At 39.7% G+C, this 18,023-nt stretch overlaps 1 protein-coding gene across 1 annotated transcript in view; it reads left to right on the forward strand.

Annotated features, from left to right (window-relative positions):
- Positions 1-18,023, forward strand: part of DNAH5 (dynein axonemal heavy chain 5) — a 237,582-nt gene that overhangs the window by 209,506 nt on the left and 10,053 nt on the right. Inside the window, exons 76-79 of the mRNA XM_053599003.1 lie at positions 1,647-1,862; positions 5,672-5,884; positions 10,125-10,277; positions 10,699-10,930. Of these exons, the coding sequence (XP_053454978.1) occupies positions 1,647-1,862; positions 5,672-5,884; positions 10,125-10,277; positions 10,699-10,930 (814 nt within the window). The remainder of the gene's footprint in view (positions 1-1,646; positions 1,863-5,671; positions 5,885-10,124; positions 10,278-10,698; positions 10,931-18,023) is intronic.

The following is an 18,023-nucleotide window of genomic DNA, read 5'->3' on the forward strand; positions in this document are numbered from 1 at the left end:
AGACGCTTTCTTCCTATTTTTATATTCACCTGATGATTGAAATACTTATATTTATTCTGAGTGCACTTTGTGTGAATTCTTTCTCTATCCTCCTCCTCTTTTAATGCGTCGGGGAGCAATTTTCTTTGGGGTGATGACAGATGAGGCAGATTTAGAAGCAGGAGATCTACATCAATCACCTGGGGTTCTCTGCCAGTGGGAGCTCTCAGCTACCACAGCACGTGGAGCAAAGGCAGCTTCTAGATTCACTCTCTTCCTTGATTCAATGCCCTTGACTAATCTTGTCATGTCTATTCCTTAACTCTGGTCTAATTAACAGGTCCAGGAACCGTCTCTGTGTGCGAAAACTTCCTGTAAGACAGAGTTTCTTGACGTCAGCACTCTTGACATCTGGGGTGGGATGCATCTCGGCTGTGGGGCTGGCCTGTACATTGTAGGATGTCTGGCGATGTCCCTGTCCTCTACCCACTGATGCCATCACAGCCTCTACCCAGCTGTGAGAATCAAAAATGTCCCCTGACATTGCCCAATGTCACCTGAAGGGCAAGGCTGTCCCTGGTTGAGAAACATTGTCGTAAGAAGGGAATAAGGTGGATTTTGACAGGCAATTTGGGAATAGGGAGAAAAAAGAAATCTGATTTTCAGGGTGATTGTATTTTCTGTCTCTTAAATTCATTAGAACATATTGTAACAATTTATCTCAGAGTAAACAAACTAAAGCACAAGGGCCCCCAAAGGCTGAATTTATCAGCATATTTATTTTTTTTTGATATATAAAAGTAATGAGTTTATCGTATATTACTACCTCTACATTTTTATTAATTTAAATAAATAAATTTATTTGTTTTGCTGTACTGCACATGTCTTTAAATCATTAGCAGTGAATAGGAAATGTGCCTATGAAAGTATAAATTTAGGGGTGCCAGAATGTATATTTCTGTATACTCCTCATTTCATAGTGCATTTGAGATAACTCATAAAAAGACATAAATAAAGGAGGAGTAAGGGGGGAAAATATGAATATGACAATAATTCAGTACAAGACTCATACATGTCAAAGTTTAGGTCAATTTGCCTTTATTTAAATGATTGGGAGGTTTTGCCTGCTTGGTCTGCATCTGGCTTTCTCTCACGCTCCATCTCACTCTCTCTCTGTTTCTGTTTTTGATTGTGTTGCTCACTCAATATTTCTCTCTTTTCCTAGTCTCTGCCTTTTTCTCTGAGAGAGTACAACTTCTGCCTGCAGCCTTATTTGGGTCATGATTACTAAAACCATCATTTCCTGGCATCTTATAAACATAATAACTATTAGTTATACAACATTTATTTAAACAACTGGTTTGAATTAGATTAGTCTATCAGAAAACAAAATACCAATCCACAGCCCCCTTTTTGCTTCACAGTCATAAAATAAGACAGTATTTTGTTGATTTAATTTTGTTTGAGGTGTAAACTTTAAAAAATCATGAGCCTGTTTTTATGTTTCTTAATGTTAATTTCTTTTCCAAGGCACCTTTTGACTCTTTTCTGCAGGAATTATCAAAGTTTGTAGTCTGACACAAATAAGACATATCCTAATAAAAGCATTTTTACTTCCTAAGACAGTATAATTTGACATGTGCTTATCTGGGGTGTTTGTTGTTCAGAGTTTGCCTGCCTACGACAGCCCCGAGGTGTTTGGGCTGCACCCCAATGCTGACATCACCTACCAGAGCAAGCTGGCCAAGGACGTGCTGGACACTATCCTTGGCATCCAGCCCAAGGACAGCTCTGGTGTAGGGGCTGAGACCCGGGAGGCTGTGGTGGCACGGCTAGCCGATGATATGCTGGAGAAGCTGCCCCCGGACTACAGTCCCTTTGAAGTGAGTTGATAAAATCCTGACCAAGTGTCTGTCTATTTGGGGGTGTGAGGAAGAAGAGAGGAGGGCAAAATTAATCTTTCTCAAATTAAAATAAAAGTCATTTACAGAACTAGCTTCTTAAGAAACCAGAAAAAAGTTTTTGAATCTATGAATGTGTTTTGAAATACAAACAATAAAGAAACCTGTTAAGAATGTTAATATTTATTTGCTGAAAGTAAACTAACTAAACTGTTTTTATTCCACCTTGCGCAGCTTATTTCTCTGTTTTTCCCTTTTTCTGGGGGTGTTTTTCCATGCCAAGAATGGGGTCTTGCGTCTCCATTTGCTTGCATTTATTATTAATTTATAATCACATACTGATGCGTTAGGATTGCTTTTCTAGAACCTTCCCTAAGGTACTTTATATTGTCATTTCTTCAAAGGAAAGCTATGTTATTTTTAGAATAATACATCTGACTATTAAAAAAATTCATATTGTATTATTCTTACTAAAGCATCACAAGAATGGAGGAGCGTGAATCCTATGTACTCAATTTTGATATGAGGACAATTAATGACAATTAAGGTCACGGTGAGGGTGGGGAAGGGGAGACCAGAGAGAGAAAGAAGGAGGGAGGGGTGGGGAAAGGAAGAGCAGAGAGAGGGAAGGAGGGAGGGAGTGGGGCCTTGGTGTGTGCCACACCTTTTGGGGGCAAGACAGGATTGCAAGAGGGACTTTGCCTAACAAATGCAATCAGTGTAATCTGGTTTATTGTACCCTCAATGAATCCCCAACAATAAAAAAAATTCATATTGTGTAGTTTAATGGATACCTTAAAATTCAGGCCTTCTTAATTTTAAGGGGTCTGTATTTATATCATTACCTTTCTGAAGCTTCTTCATTTCATTAATTTTGAAAATTGGTATGTTTCAGTGTATAAGTAGCTTCTAAGAAAATTTATGATTATTAAAGTTAATTTTTTAGACATTTTAATATTACAAAAAGATTTATGATAGTGTTTAAAAAAAATCTTTGATGAAACCAAAAGTAAGTGGCTTACTTTCTATGTTGTCTTAAGAGTTGACTGGACAATTGCTTAGCACTTTTGGCATGGAGTCACCATGTTTCATTGTACATTGTCCCTTTTCCACTTAGTTTTCAAATGGAATCCTATAGAATTTGTTTTTTTTTTTGTCCACTCTATTGTTTCCTACTTAGGAGGTGATTTTGGCTGCTGGTACTATAGTCAATCTCTATGACCTGTCATCAAGGGAAATTTTCCTGAAAGAATTTTTGAAAAAACAATACTTCATTTTATACGGAATCAGAAAAAAACCTTAAATAGCCAATACATTACTTATAAATAAAAACAAATCAGGAGGCATCATGTTACCAGACTTTAGATTACACTACAAATCTATAGTGATTAAAACTGCATGGTACTAGCGCAAAATTAGAGATATAGATATATGGATGAGAATGGAGAATCTAGAAATGATTCTCTAGAATCCAAGCCACATATTGTCATTTGTTCTTTGATAATCCTATCAAAAACATTCACTGGGGGAGAGATTCCCTATTTAACAAATGGTGCTAGGTGAACTGGCTGGCGACCTGTAGAAGACTGAAACTGGACCCTCACCTTTCACTGTCAACAAAAATTGATTCTTACTGGAGAAAAGGTTTAAAGTTAAGACATGAAACTATAAAAACTAGAAGAGTGAAGAGAAAATGCTTGAAGATACTGGCCTGGGAAGATATTTTATGAGGAGAACCCCCATGGCAATTGAAGCAACACCAAAAATACATTAATAGGATATGATCAAGCTAAAAAGCTTCCGCACAGCTAAGGGCACAGTAAGTAAAGCAAACAGACAGCCTTCAGAATGGGAGAAGATTTTTGTAGATTATGCTTCCAACAAAGGTCTGATAACTAGAATCTACAGAGAACTCGGTCAATAAGAAAAGAATAGACAACCCCATTTCTTCGTGGGCAAGAGACTTGGACAGAAACTTCTGTTAAGATGACAGGTGAATGGCCACCAAACACTTGAAAAAATGTTCATCATCTTGGGTGGTGCCTGTGGCTCAAGGGGGTGGGACGCTGGCCCCATATGCCAGAAGTGGCGGGTTCAAACCCAGCACCGGCCAAAAAAAAAAAACCTGCAAAAAAAAAAATGTTCATCATCTTTAATCATCAGAGAAATGCAAATCAAAACCGCTGTGAAATACCACCTAACTCCAGTAAGATTAGCCCACATCATAAAATCCCAAAACTGCAGATGTTGACATGGATGTGGAGAGATGGGAACACCTCTACACTGTTGGTGGGACTGCAAACTAATACAGCCTTTTTGGAAAGCATGGAGCATTCTTAAGGAACTAAAAGTTGACTTACCATTTGATCCTGCAATTCGATTACTAGGTATCTACCCAGATGAACAAAAATCATTTTGCAACAAAGACATTTGAACCACAATGTTTATTGCAGCCCCATCCATAATTGCCAAGTTGTGGAAGCAGCCCAAATGCCCTTCAACCTATGAATGGATTAACAAATTGGTATTATATATATATATTCCATGGAATACTATGCAGCAGTAAAAGCGGGAAACTTTACATCTTTTATGTTTACCTGGATGGAGCTAGAACATATTCTTCTTAGTAAAGTATCTCAAGAATGGAAAAAAAGTATCCAATATACTCAATACTATTATGAAACCAATATATAAACACTTACACATTTATATGAATGATAAAACACTAATATAGTCCACAAAGAAGGAGAGGAGAGAAGGGAGAGGAAGGGAGGGGGGGAGGGCAAGTGGAGGGAGGGTATTTGGTGGGTCTCACCTAATGTGCGCAATGCAAGTGTACATTTCAAAACAACTAAGAGTATATTATAAATGTCTTACCACAAAAAATAAGTAAGTGCAGTGATGGTTATGTTAAGCAGTTTGATTTAACCATTCCACATTGTGTATCAAATTATCATATTGTGCCCCATAAATGTATAAGGTTATGATTTAATGAAAATTAAGTTAAAATAATAAAGAAAAAAGGAATCTCTGATCACTAGCTTGGAGAAAATCAATACTGTTATCAGCATTCATAAACACTTCATTATAGGATCAGGAAAGAGGTCATTTGCATTTAACAGGGGTTTAAATATTTATGAAGCAATAAAATCTCTAAAAAAAATGGAATAAAGGTTACTTACATAAGCATGGGAAGCAGCAGGATTTAGAAGAGTCTTCCTCCTTTTGCTGAATTTGTCAGTGCAACCTTAGTATAAAACAACTCAGTCTAGTACGGTATTTGATACAAAGAGGCCTCTTTGTAGGATACTTGTAGGATGATGATGGCTGGATGGATGGACAGGCGGATGTGTGGTTGGATGGATGCCAAGTTGTGGAAGGCGGATGTGTGGTGGGATGGATGGATGTTCATGGAAAAAACAGCTTTTAAAAGAGAGGTCTAGTTTTTCGAGACAATCTGTAGAGTGGTTGTGTGTGTGTCCATGTCTGCTTCTGTGTGTCTGGGTGTGGCAGTGAGTGAATATTTCCCAATGAATGCATTTGCTTTATGGAAGACTGCGTGGGAGTGGTCTGCATTTTACATTTTTCTGTGAATTAATGCTGTCTGTTCTTTTCTATGTGGCATGAAAATTTGGGCTGGCCATCTAACAGCTGCTTTCATTCTTTCTTTCTGTCATTGAAAGGAAAGAGTTATTATTTATGGAATTGTAAGAATTTGGGTCTCCTCACCTCCATAAAATCCTTTAGTAGCTATCTAATTTTAATGTGTGCCCTGAATATCTTCATGGCAGGTAAAGGACAGGCTGCAGAAGATGGGGCCTTTCCAGCCTATGAACATTTTCCTCAGGCAAGAAATAGATAGAATGCAGAGAGTACTCAGCCGTGTCCGAGGCACCCTGACCGAGCTAAAACTTGCGATTGATGGCACCATTATCATGAGTGAAAATCTACGAGAAGCATTGGATTGCATGTTTGATGCCAGGATTCCAGCTTGGTGGAAAAAAGTATGTATAAGCCTGCTTTTATTCTACCTAATCACTTATTGTTGTGATAGTCGTAATTGGCAAGTGGAAAGTAAATTAGGATAATTTACTCAAAACGGTTCTTTTGCTTAGGGACTAAGCTCCTTATAGCCCTGTATTTTTAGACTATAAGTAGAAAATTATATAGCATCTTCTACTTATCAGGTACACTGCTGGTAAATTTACATGTTATCACTTCACTGAAATTTTGCATTTTATTGCCCTGATTTTACAGATAAGGAATGTGAGGTAGGAGAAATATAATCTTTTACCAGGTCCCATGTCTAAGAAGTCCAAGAATCAGAATTTAAGCCCAGGCCCTTTGACTCCCAAGCCCATGTTGTTAGTTTCATAGAAGGAAATGTGTCCAGACACCACATATACATCAAAAGTCACACCACAAAGAAGTGTGTCTTAACACAACCACCAAGAAAATGCAGTGAAGGCTGTGTTAACCAGTTTGACGAAAGTATTTAAAATTGTATATAAAACCAGCACATTGTACCCCATAATTGCGTTAATGTACACAGCTATGATTTAATTTAAAAAAAAAAATGTGGTCCCGTTGTGTCTACAAATATAGTACGTAGTATGTATATCTCAAAGGAATAAGACAGTATTTAACAGTATCCTTACTGATTACCTGTTGGTAATTGTGCTAAAGACAGAGTTTTCAGGAATAATTTTTTACTTGGAAAAATAAAAGGAGTTTCTGAGTGTCTTTATAAAGTAGAAAAATAAATGTATTTTAGGAGAGTCACTGACGTAAAGGCGCCTACGTGAAGTTCTTCTCTGTGCTGTATTTACGTGTGTGTACGTGGTATATGCACACACATTTTGTGGGGAGATGCGAGATTGTGAATATTAATTATGGTGGAGAAAATGCACGGGGGAAGAGGGAATGGTATTGCTGTCCTTTAGAACACATTTCCTGGGAGAATCTGGACCTGCCACCTGGTTTCCTGTCCCTCTGACTACTGCTGTCCTCTGGGTGACTCGACCCCACAGCATGAACCCATCGAGTGCTGGCCTGACGGCTCACTCTCCCGGTGTCTGTGCTCCGAGATGTGACGTGTGGTCTACTTCCCAGTGCCTAGGCCCTGCCATCCCTGACGGCGAGAAGGAGGAGGGAAGTAGGATATAAATGAAGATACAGGAAAGTGACAGGATTTCCTCCTTCACGGTTTGAAGTTAGGAATGTCAGTGAAACCATGGAAAGAATATAGGCATGGACAAAACAAAACCTGCTCCTCCCAACAGGACAGTGTTTGAGGGTGGGAAGAGTTAAAGTGACAATGTGGAAGTAGGGGAATAAAATGGAATGGACAGGAGGATCATGAGAGCGGAGAGCAGAGGTCATTAGATAAGAAAGCACGATGCTAAGTGGGTCCTTCACAAGGATTCTGAAGTCACCTGGAATGATGACTAAAAGTAAATAAAGGTAGCACATGGGTTGTATGAACTTACTCTGGGCCAGAACATCTGGGTTCAAAGCATCTATCTTTTGAGCTGTGTAACTGGGCCTAAGGTAGTGACTTGCCGTCCCTCAATTTCCGTACCTGTACAGTGGAGTATTAGCACTATGTAATTCTCATCATCTTGTGAGGATTAAATGAGTGTATGTATCTGAAGTGCTTAAACAGTGCCTGGGATATGGCCAAAGCTATGGAAGTGCTTAGTGTTATTATTAGCAAAACCACACCAGTACCACCATCACCATGACCACACACCATAACTACCTTTACTATCAGTACCACCACCATCACCTCTACCAACACCTCTACCACTAATACCATCATCACCATCATATCTGCCAACAACACCATCACAATGGTTGCCACCATCTCTACCTCCATCTTTACCACCACCATCACCTCCATCAACACCTCTACCACCTCCACTGTCACCACCACCAACATCAAACCACCACTATCATCTTCATCGCCACCTCCACCACCAGGAAATCCACCAAAATCATCACTACCACCTCACCATTGCCATCAACACCATCTCCTCCTCCTCCACCATCACTATCAGCACCACTGTCATCACCACCACCATCACTACCATCATCACCACTACCATCACCACAGCTGTCATACTCATGATTATTTGGGGGTTGAGTGGAAGAGTAAACCAGAAGCGAAAGTCCTTGATGAATGAGAGGAAGTGAGCAATAGGTGACAGACAGCAGAGGGGAGTTAGGTCCATATGGCAGGAGACTCTGAGGAAGAAGACGATACCAAATGATGATCTGAAAATCGCAGTCAGAAATGACAAGAACATCTACTCCCCTGGTTCTGAGGGAGACGGGGAATGAGGAAAGCAGCATCCTGCATTTGAGAAGGCTGCGTAGGAAGCAGTGTGTCCTGGGGGTGGGGTGGGGAGCAGACTTCCGTGAAGAGAGGGGCAGAGGGAATGTTCAGGAAAGAAATGGAAGATCTAGAGGGGTTTTCTGGCTGTGGCACTGAAGATGCTGAAGATGCATTGGGAAGGCTTCAGAGACTGGAGGGTTAGGTTTAGGTCAGATGGTGGGAGCAGTGAGACTGCAGGGTTGGGGAGGCTTGGCCTTCTGTAGGCCTGTGGGCTAAAGGAGAAGGTCATAGGACTTGTTCAGTGCTAAGCCTCAGGTATCTCATCAGCCTTTGGCAGAGTCCAGCAGTGACCACTTCAGGCAGCACAGAGGAAGTAGGGCTTCTTGTCATCCTCTCCCTCTTATTTTGTGACACCACTGTCCATCCCTTCAACCACATGGCTTAGAAACTTAGACCCAGCTTTCACTAGACTCCTTTATTTCCTTCTCACATTCAATAAATTATCAAGAACAGGGAGTTTTCTATCTGAAGTACCTCTTCTCAATGTCAAGGTCAGAGGGAGAAACTTTCGGACAACTATACTTTGCTGGTTTATTCCCTTGTTAAACCAGCTCACCTAGCTCAGCCAGCACAGGAGAGCTCTGGAAGAAATGGATCTTTACAAGGAGGCAATCTCATGAATAGCTTCCTCTGCACTCCGACCACATGCAGCATAAACACATCTCTCTTAGTAGACACATCTGTAAAGATAGGAGAGAATGAGTTATTTAATTCTTAACTTATGATCTTTTTATTCAGGTTTTTATTCTACTCAGCTCATTATCAGTCTTTGGAATCTCAGTAGGTCTTGAAAAATAGGCAAATGCATTCTTAAGATATTTGAAATTCAAGTAGTATACCTACATAGATTGATTAGTACATTTATTTGTACCTAAAATATTGCAGCTACAAAACTGTTATAATCTGTGATTTGAAGATACCTACCATTGCGGCTGCTGCTAACGATAATGAAATACCCATGCCAATTGTCATAATGGAAATTCCATAAATGAATTCAGGGAGAAAGTTAGAGGCAATAAATGCAAATAATTTGTGGATGGTAAATGGACCTGGGTTTCCATTTTTTGCTTCTTAATGAGAAGAAATAAGAGTGTATTTTAAAGGGACAAACACTCCAGAAAAATAGCTGTTGTTTACTTCATTAAAAATAAGCGGAACAAGTCTTCTACAATTTATTATCTGCAGAATATGTTTTAATGTGCTAATGATGTATCTTGGTGAGGCCATGAGCGTATTTATGTGAATAGAAATCCTATTTTATATTGTATTGATTGAAATTGTGTATATGTGAATCCTAGTAAATGTGGAATGTAAAGGTCTTAGCAAAATAAGAAAATGCTACAAAAGCTGTTAACTAATGTGATGAAAATGTGTCAAATGATCTATGAACCAAGTGTATGGTGCCCCATGATCATACGAATGTACACAGCTATGATTTAATAAAAAAAAAAAAAAAAAAGAAATTGTGACCTAAGGCAAAATGGTAGAAGCCTGTTAAATTTAAATCAATAAATCGTTTTGATACCTTTATAGCAGAATCAGGGATGAATATACTGGTACAAATGAAGTGATTCAGTTGACATCAGGCATCTTGAACAGCTCTGTGAATTGAGCTGGTACCCATGTGGCAATTATCTGGTTCGACTGTATCTAAGTATCATTAATATCATTAAAGAGAAAGAGTCTTTTGGAAAGTTTACTTATCAGAATCCAAAGGAAATTAATTCACAATTTAGGGACTTTGTCATTGTAAAAAGTGACATTGATTATTTAATCTGTTTTTTTCAGTGAACATAGTTTATACTACAGAGCTACTTTCATTAATTATTTTAATGTCTGCATTTCAGGCTTCTTGGGTTTCAAGTACTCTGGGTTTCTGGTTCACTGAACTTATAGAAAGAAACAGCCAATTTACCTCTTGGATTTTCAACGGCCGACCTCACTGCTTTTGGATGACGGGCTTTTTTAACCCCCAAGGATTTTTAACTGCAATGCGACAGGTAATAGCTCTGATTTGTGCCTGTTGTGTTGTTACAATTTTTCTCTACAGGGTTTTGTTCTTTCATTGTAGTTTTAAAGACCATAATAAGACAGAGAAAGACCGTCTGTTTTTGTTACTAGCAGTATTATTGTCATGAACATAAATCCAGCCACTTGTTTCTCAGGCTGCTGCTAGCTTGAATTTTAAAATATTTATTCATTATTTTTGTATTTTGTCTTTATTTTATATTTATGCTTAAAGTTCCAGTGGTTAAATTAGGACATAGGTACTTTTTTATGAGAGAATCTTTTTATTTCTTTAAACACAATTCTATTTCCTTTAAATTAGGGTCATTTGAAGCTGAAGTTTCATTATTATTATGCTCTTTCAGTGAAGACAAAACTCTGATTGCTTCTTTCATCCTTTCCTGCCCTGAATAGGAAATAACTCGGGCTAACAAAGGCTGGGCGCTGGACAACATGGTGCTTTGCAATGAAGTCACCAAATGGATGAAGGATGACATTTCTGTCCCTCCCACAGAGGGTGTCTATATCTATGGCTTGTATCTGGAAGGTGCTGGCTGGGACAAGAGGAATGCGAAACTCATTGAATCTAAACCCAAAGTGCTCTTTGAGCTCATGCCTGTCATAAGGATTTATGCAGAAAACAATAGTAAGTTGTTTTGTACATTCAGTGAGAGTTGGTGTTGTTGGGCTGGATGACATGATAAGCATAGGATTTTATTATTTTTGTTATGTAATTAAGATTTCATTGTTTTATCAACTAGCTCTACACTGACGCCCATGTTTAGTGAGGAGTTATTGGTCTCTAGACACTTTCTTGAGTGTCATTGAGGAAGCAGTAGTTCTAGACAGTTTTTGATTGTATAATCAAGCAGATTAAATATATGGATATTCATGAAACATTTGCTGATGAAATGAGAAAGAAATGTTTGGATGGTTAATACATGGCAGGAAAGGGTTAGATAACAGTAACACCAAGTGGTTAGGGGCTGGGTCTTAGTGGTTAGGAGTATTGGGCCTGCATCAGACTTTGAAGGGTAGATATGTGGAGTGGGATGAGTGGAGTAGGAAGGTGTTCTAGGTGGGACTACCCAGGGCTCACCTGGAGGCCGTGGCTCTACCAGCTTGGGGATTTGAGCCAGGTTGTAAAATCTAGATTGAATTCAGTGGCATTGAGCTTAATCCTTTAGCTAATGGTAATATGCTGATTCTTACCTCAGCCTTTGAATGTAATAATACTCCTATGAAGCCAACATTATTAGACTTTGGCAAAATCATCAAAGCTATATTTAAAGAAGTCTAAAATTACCTAAACTATTTTCCATTGTTGGCTTGACATTTTCTGGAGGCTTTTGTTGTTGCCTTTAAGTCACTCTCTTCAGCAATAGCCATCTTTCATACACAGGGAGTTCTATATTCATTTTAGAAGCATGAACAATAAACTCTAGAGGTAGCCATGAAAGGGGATCCCAAGAAAGTATTGATTTTATGAGATGAGCACAAAAGATTATAACAAGTATATGGATAAGATAATCTCCCTTTGAAAGGCAGCTGGAGGTATCCCCACTTCTAAGCTAAGTAACACATTTGAAAACATAAGTCAGGGAAAAGATTTTATAAACAGTCAGTATTCATTTTTTAAGTAAGCATTTTCTGAGTGCTTAATAGATACCAGCCATGACCTTAGGGGCTAAGGGTGTAAAGAGAATTATGAACATGGTTGCCTACTGGGACTCATAGTCAAATGAATATGAACAGGGTTGCCTACAGGGACTCATAGTCAAATGAAGGAGACCCATAGTAAATAAATAATTGAAATAGAAATGAATAAATGTTATGATAGACAGACACTTAGGTGCTCTGGGAGGCTGGAAGGAAAACAGCTATGTCTGGGAGGACGGGAGAGATTGCTTTTGAGATGTGCTTTGGAGGATAGGAACGAGCATGATGGGAAAGACTTTTCTTGGCTAGGAAATAACTTTAGTTACCTGTTCAGTCATTGACTATTTATTGGGCACTGACCTTCTGCCAAGCACCGCCCTAGTACTGGGGATGCAACAATGAAAAAAGACAGGTGGACTCCCCATTCTCATGGTTCCCAGTCTCAAATAGGGGCGATAGTCAGACCAAAAGCAAATATAGTCGAACTTGTTACTTGAAGGTTCTGTTTTTGTGAATTTGCCTATGTACTCAATTTCTTTGTAACCAACCTCCATATTGATACTTCTGTCACCTTCTGGGCCATTTGCAGACATGCACAAAGCATTGAAAAACTGGAGTGGCCTTTTGCACGTGTTGCCAGCTAGGACTTAATAAGGTCATAGTCTGCCTTCTTGTTTTAGCTCTTCTACTCAATTTAGCGCTGTGTATCCAATTTTTTTATACTTTTCTCTCTTTAAAATGGCCTCATAAATGCTGTAGTGCCTAAATGCCATCTCCTGCTTCTGAGCACAAGAAGACTGCAGCAGGCCTTATGGAGAATATATGTGTGTTGGCTAAACTTCCCTCAGGCGTGAGTGCTGTTGGCCTTCAGTGTAAAGTTAGTGAATCATCAATGCATATTTAAACAGTGTCTTTGAATAGAAGCACATATAGAACAAAATTATGTATTGATTGGTTGATAAAAATGTTGTGAACAGATTCTTTCAGGAAACAAACCCTGTATCTCCCCTAGGAGCAAGGGCTCTGCCTCCTTTAATTCAACATTCTTGGTGACTTCGTAGGACATAACCTCCATGAAAAAGGAGAATTGACTATAAATGAATGTACTGATTTCAGACAGTTTTCGTTTCTCTAAAGAAAACACACATGTAGTGTCTTAGTCCATTTTCTGTGGCTGTCACAAATCCTACAGACTGGGTAAATTACAGGTGATTGAAGTTTATTTTGCTCATGTTTCTGGAGGCTAGGAAGTTCAGAAGCATGGCACCAGGGTCTGTCAGGGTTATCCTGTGATGACAGGCAAAAAGCAGAAATGAGCACGTGAGACACAGAGAGAGGACCCAAGCGCCAAACTCTCTTTATAACTACCCATGCACGCGATAACTAGCCCATTTGTGAGACAGTGACATTAATGCATTCATGAGGGCTTTACCCTGAGGACCCAATAACCTCTTATTAGGCCTTTCCTCACAACATTACGGTGGAGATTAAAATTGTAACATGAAATTTTGGGGAGGCACCCTTAAGCCATAGCACATGGTAAGCTAGAATATGAAATAATTGAGAAGTTCAGTGAGGAAGGTACAGTGAACAGAGATCCACATGGCAGAAAGGGGCTCTGCTAATATCCAGGAACAGAGGGAGAGTGAAAAGGCAAGAGGTGGGAATGGATGTGCCGTGTTCAAGGAACAGAAGGCACGTGCAGCTGAAGTACCACGATGAAAGGTAGCGGTGGGGACAGAGGAGGTCAGAGGTGTGTGTGAGAATGCAGGATGCGATCTGGGTACAGTAAGCAAAGAATTTGCTGGGACGTGGGATACTGGCAGGACTTGAATATGTAAAGGAGCCCAGGCATGAAGGGTGTGGTTGACTTCTTTAAGATTTTGAAGTTGCTGTGTGAGTGCCATGACCAGATTTTTCCTCAGGGAAGGTGAATACCCGCAGGAGTGAAGATGAAGAATAAAAAAGGAGGGTCTGAGAATGAGCAAGTGCCGGGAGAGTCTACTGGAGCAATTCATCAAGTGATATGAGGCAGCTAAGAAAGGGCGTGATGGTCAGGAATGAGTTGGGGTATGAACAATACATAGCTGGAACCTAAACAAGACCTGAGCATCTTTTGGATGAAGGAGGAAAGGAGAGAATTGAAAATGGCCTCAAGGTTTTCAGATTTCTCATCTGCCTCAGTGTATATGGGCCGTGATCGGCTGGGAGTGACCCTTACAGAGAAAACACAAGGTTCTGAAAGGCACAGGGGCGGTGTCACAGAGCAGAAGCAGTTGCAGCCAATCTTAGTGTGGTTTTTCACAACATTTATGTTTCCAGTGAGACATATGGTGGCCAAGATTGCTCCACAGGTAAGCTTAAGTAGGTGGCTGCCAGAGCTGAGATAGAAACCCAATTCTGTCTTATACTTGAATTTACATCATCTTTCTAGAAGAACATAACCTTTTAATTATATGTCTCTGACTAGAGAGGGATGAGATGGCTATAAAATCATTTATGATTTATGGTAGGTTCTACAATTTTTGAAGCAAACTCAATGCCAGTAGGATCATCTTCTCTTACAGAGGTGGGAAGGGGGACCAGTGCTCATGTGTCCTTTCACTGCGTCACGGCCTTCTAGCCTTCTTGAGTCCTGGAAGCACAGTACACCCGTAACTCTGGCTTAATACACATATCTACTTACCTGGGAAGTTTTGAGGTATTCTTGGAGCCGTGATCGCAAATCCATTTCTCTTTGACTAGTGAATAACGGAGGAGGAGAATAAATGTCTTTCAGAGAGAAAACATGTCTGTCTGCACTTGGTCTTGGATGAGATAATGTGCCCATGGTACCTTCAGGAGAGCTGTTTGGCAGACTCTCAACAGTACCAATAGGGATATTAACAAAATTAAAGGGAAAAACCTTACTGATTTCTTCTTAATTTGTAGCATGTGCCCAGCCTTCCCTGAGAGTTTTATAGAGACAGTTCCTCTTTTTTCCTTGTAATGCTCATGAAAGGCTATTTTTCTTACCCAAGTTTTATTTTAGAAGATGATGCTATGGCTCGGGGATGTTACATGAATTGTTTACAGCTCAGCAGCTGGTAAGCAGAGCAGCTGGGATTTAAGCCTGGGTTACCCTGACTCTAATCTGGGATTTTCCTCTGGGTGGGCTCTTCTGAAGAATTTCAGGCAGGGGTTAGAAGATAGGCTCAGTCAGGGATATTTGGCTGTCAGTAGTGTTTAGGTAGATAGCAAGGCTTCCCATGAAGGAGGTTCTGAGTTCTGATGGCACAGGGGCTCAAAGACAGAACTGATGTTTATGGAGAGCATTTTACAAGTGGGCTTCCCTCTGTGTCTCATCTAAGCTTTACAACAGTTTGTTAGGAAACTTTGTCTTTGCTTTGAGGACAAGTTAAGAGAGGTTACCAGTGTTTAAAGGATCAAGGAAGGGGTGCCCGTGAGGGGAGAGTTGAGCACCAAATAAGGAACGTGAAGGTTCTCGCACACTGCTCGGCGCATGGGTGCCTCTGAGATTCTTAGTTGAATCTGAAAGGAAAAATGTGTCTGGCTGGGCTTAAGCATAATGCCCGTGGCTTTGAATTTATTGGTTCATGTTGTGAAGTCCTGCAGCAGTGACTATTTTATAGAAATAATAATAAAAAATGTTCTTTTAGCCAAAAATTATATTTTAGAAATCTTGTTTTATCATATCTTTGCTTCCAGTCAACATGTTGTAGAAATATTTCCCTTATAAAATGAAAGAAAAGTCTTTCCTAATTTGAGTTAGGTATTGTTCCTCCCCACCCCATGACTATACTATAAAAATCCATGGCAATTTGACATTGAAAATCTCAGCATGATAGTAATAAAGAAATAATTTTATAATACTGGTAATTCTTTATTATTTAAGAATAGGTAGGTATTCATAGCAGAACTGTACTCACCCCGCTGGGCATTAGCTGGTGGTGATACTCAGAAGCAGCAGGTAAAAGAGAGAATTAAATAAGCAAAGGAAAAAGAAATTAATTCTAGCGCATTTTTGAAATGAAAAACTTGAGTTCTTCATTCTTTTTTTGTTTCGATAGAAGTTGGTGGAAACTTCTTTTACCACATAGCTTTGTGGTTAAAAAGTTGTTTCTTTAGTGAGGAAAAACTGACATCCTCTTACTCTTTTCATGCTGCGCCTTTAATTTTTGTTTATTTTTGGTAATTGACTAGGGCTTTATTTGACATAAGGGGCTATAGCGTCATAAATAATCCCCAAACACTTCGAGTACAGCATTTGTAAACTAGAATGCTTATAGTTAATAGATTTTATGTTAATATCTCCTGGCTTCCAAGCCTGATGGGTTTATATTAATTATTTAAATAATTCCTCATTAAAATTTAGCTGCAGGATTGGTTTACTTATTTTCTTTCTTTTTTTTTTATTAAATCATAACTGTATACATTGATATGATCATGGGGTATCATACACTCGCTTCATAAACCATTTGACACATTTTTATCACAGTGGTTAACATAGCCTTTCCGGCGTTATCTCAGTTACTGTGCCAAAACATTTACATTCTACCTTTACCAAGTTTCGCAAATACCCCTGTAAGATGCACCACAGGTGTGATCCCACCGATCCCCCTCCCTCTACCCACCTGGTTTACTTATTTTCAAAAGAGAGTCTGGATATTTATTGAGTGGTCCACCCCCAAATTCTTTGAAAAATTCACTCTTTTTGCTTGGGCCTCATGGAAAGGTCATTCCAACAGTACTAAACTTACCAGGAGGGTGGAGCCACACACTGAAATTCTAGATGCTCTATTATTAAAGCAGGCTTGAGAGGTCAGGTAGGAGAAAGACGTATCTCTATCCAGATTTATTAAATGGGCAGAGCAATGCTTCTACATGAACATCAGTGCTGTCGTTGATGTGATAGGAAAGCTGTGGTTGGAATAGTTGGGGCTGATGGGGCAACACTTATACATACTCTGGTCACTAAATCAAGTGTGAGATGATTTCAGGGACCACGAAACTAATGGGGCTATTTCCTGTGATGGAGAAAGTGTGTCTAAGATCACCCTGGGACGCACCTGTGGGACCCGACACTACGCAGATGTGGGACTGGGGTGAGGACAGCTACAGTGAGACTGGGCTGTGAGACCTCCTGGCTTCTCAGCCCCATGACATCTGATCCACTTTCAGCTTGTAAACCTGTAATTCTGGAAAGGTCTTTGGAACATGCATTTGGGAATTTTCTTTAGTGAAAAGGTTAAGTGTGTGAGTATAGGCACTTATGTATACAAGGGTAGATGGGTACATGGAGAGAGAAAAAGAAAAATATAGCAGATAACATATTGTAAGCACCTACTACATCCCAGGCATTCACAGATACTAACTGATTTAATCTTCACCACAACTCTAAAATTCATCAGCTCCGCTTTGCAGCTGGTGGAAATTAAGATTTAGAGACTTTGGAGCCGAGTAACAGCTTCCTTGCATCTGGGCACCGTGAGTCTGGGGAGATAGGACTCCAGGCGTCTCTGGCTGGTGGGAACTGCCTATCATCACTCCTATGAGGATACAGGGAGTCAGCGAGAGACTTCTGGACCCCAAGAGGAGGACTAAATCCGTGGAAAACCGGCAAGTGGTCGCGTGTGTTCAATCCGTCTAAACCCGCCCACAACTTCCACAGGCACAAGAACTTAAAGAGCAAGAGGAAGTGAAAGGAAAATTAGGGCAAGCAAACAGATAAAAGAAATCACTCATGAGGAAGAATCAGCAGAAAACTCCAGGCAACATGAAGAACCAGTCTAGAACAACCCCACCAAGGGACCATGAGGTAGCTACTGCAGATGATTCCACCAGTATAGAAATGTTAGGAATGACAGAAAGGGAATTTAGAATACACATGTTGAAAACAATGAAAGAAATGATGGAAACAATGAAGGAAATTGCTAATAAAGTGGAAAATAACCAAAAGGAAATCCAAAAACAGAATCAAATAAGAGATGAACGATATGAAGAATATAAAAAGGATATAGCAGACCTGAAGGAACTGAAACAGTCAATTAGGGAACTTAAAGATGCAATGGAAAGTATCA

The sequence above is a fragment of the Nycticebus coucang genome, chromosome 1, assembly GCF_027406575.1.
Source record: "Nycticebus coucang isolate mNycCou1 chromosome 1, mNycCou1.pri, whole genome shotgun sequence".
NCBI classification, from domain to species: Eukaryota; Metazoa; Chordata; class Mammalia; order Primates; family Lorisidae; genus Nycticebus; species Nycticebus coucang.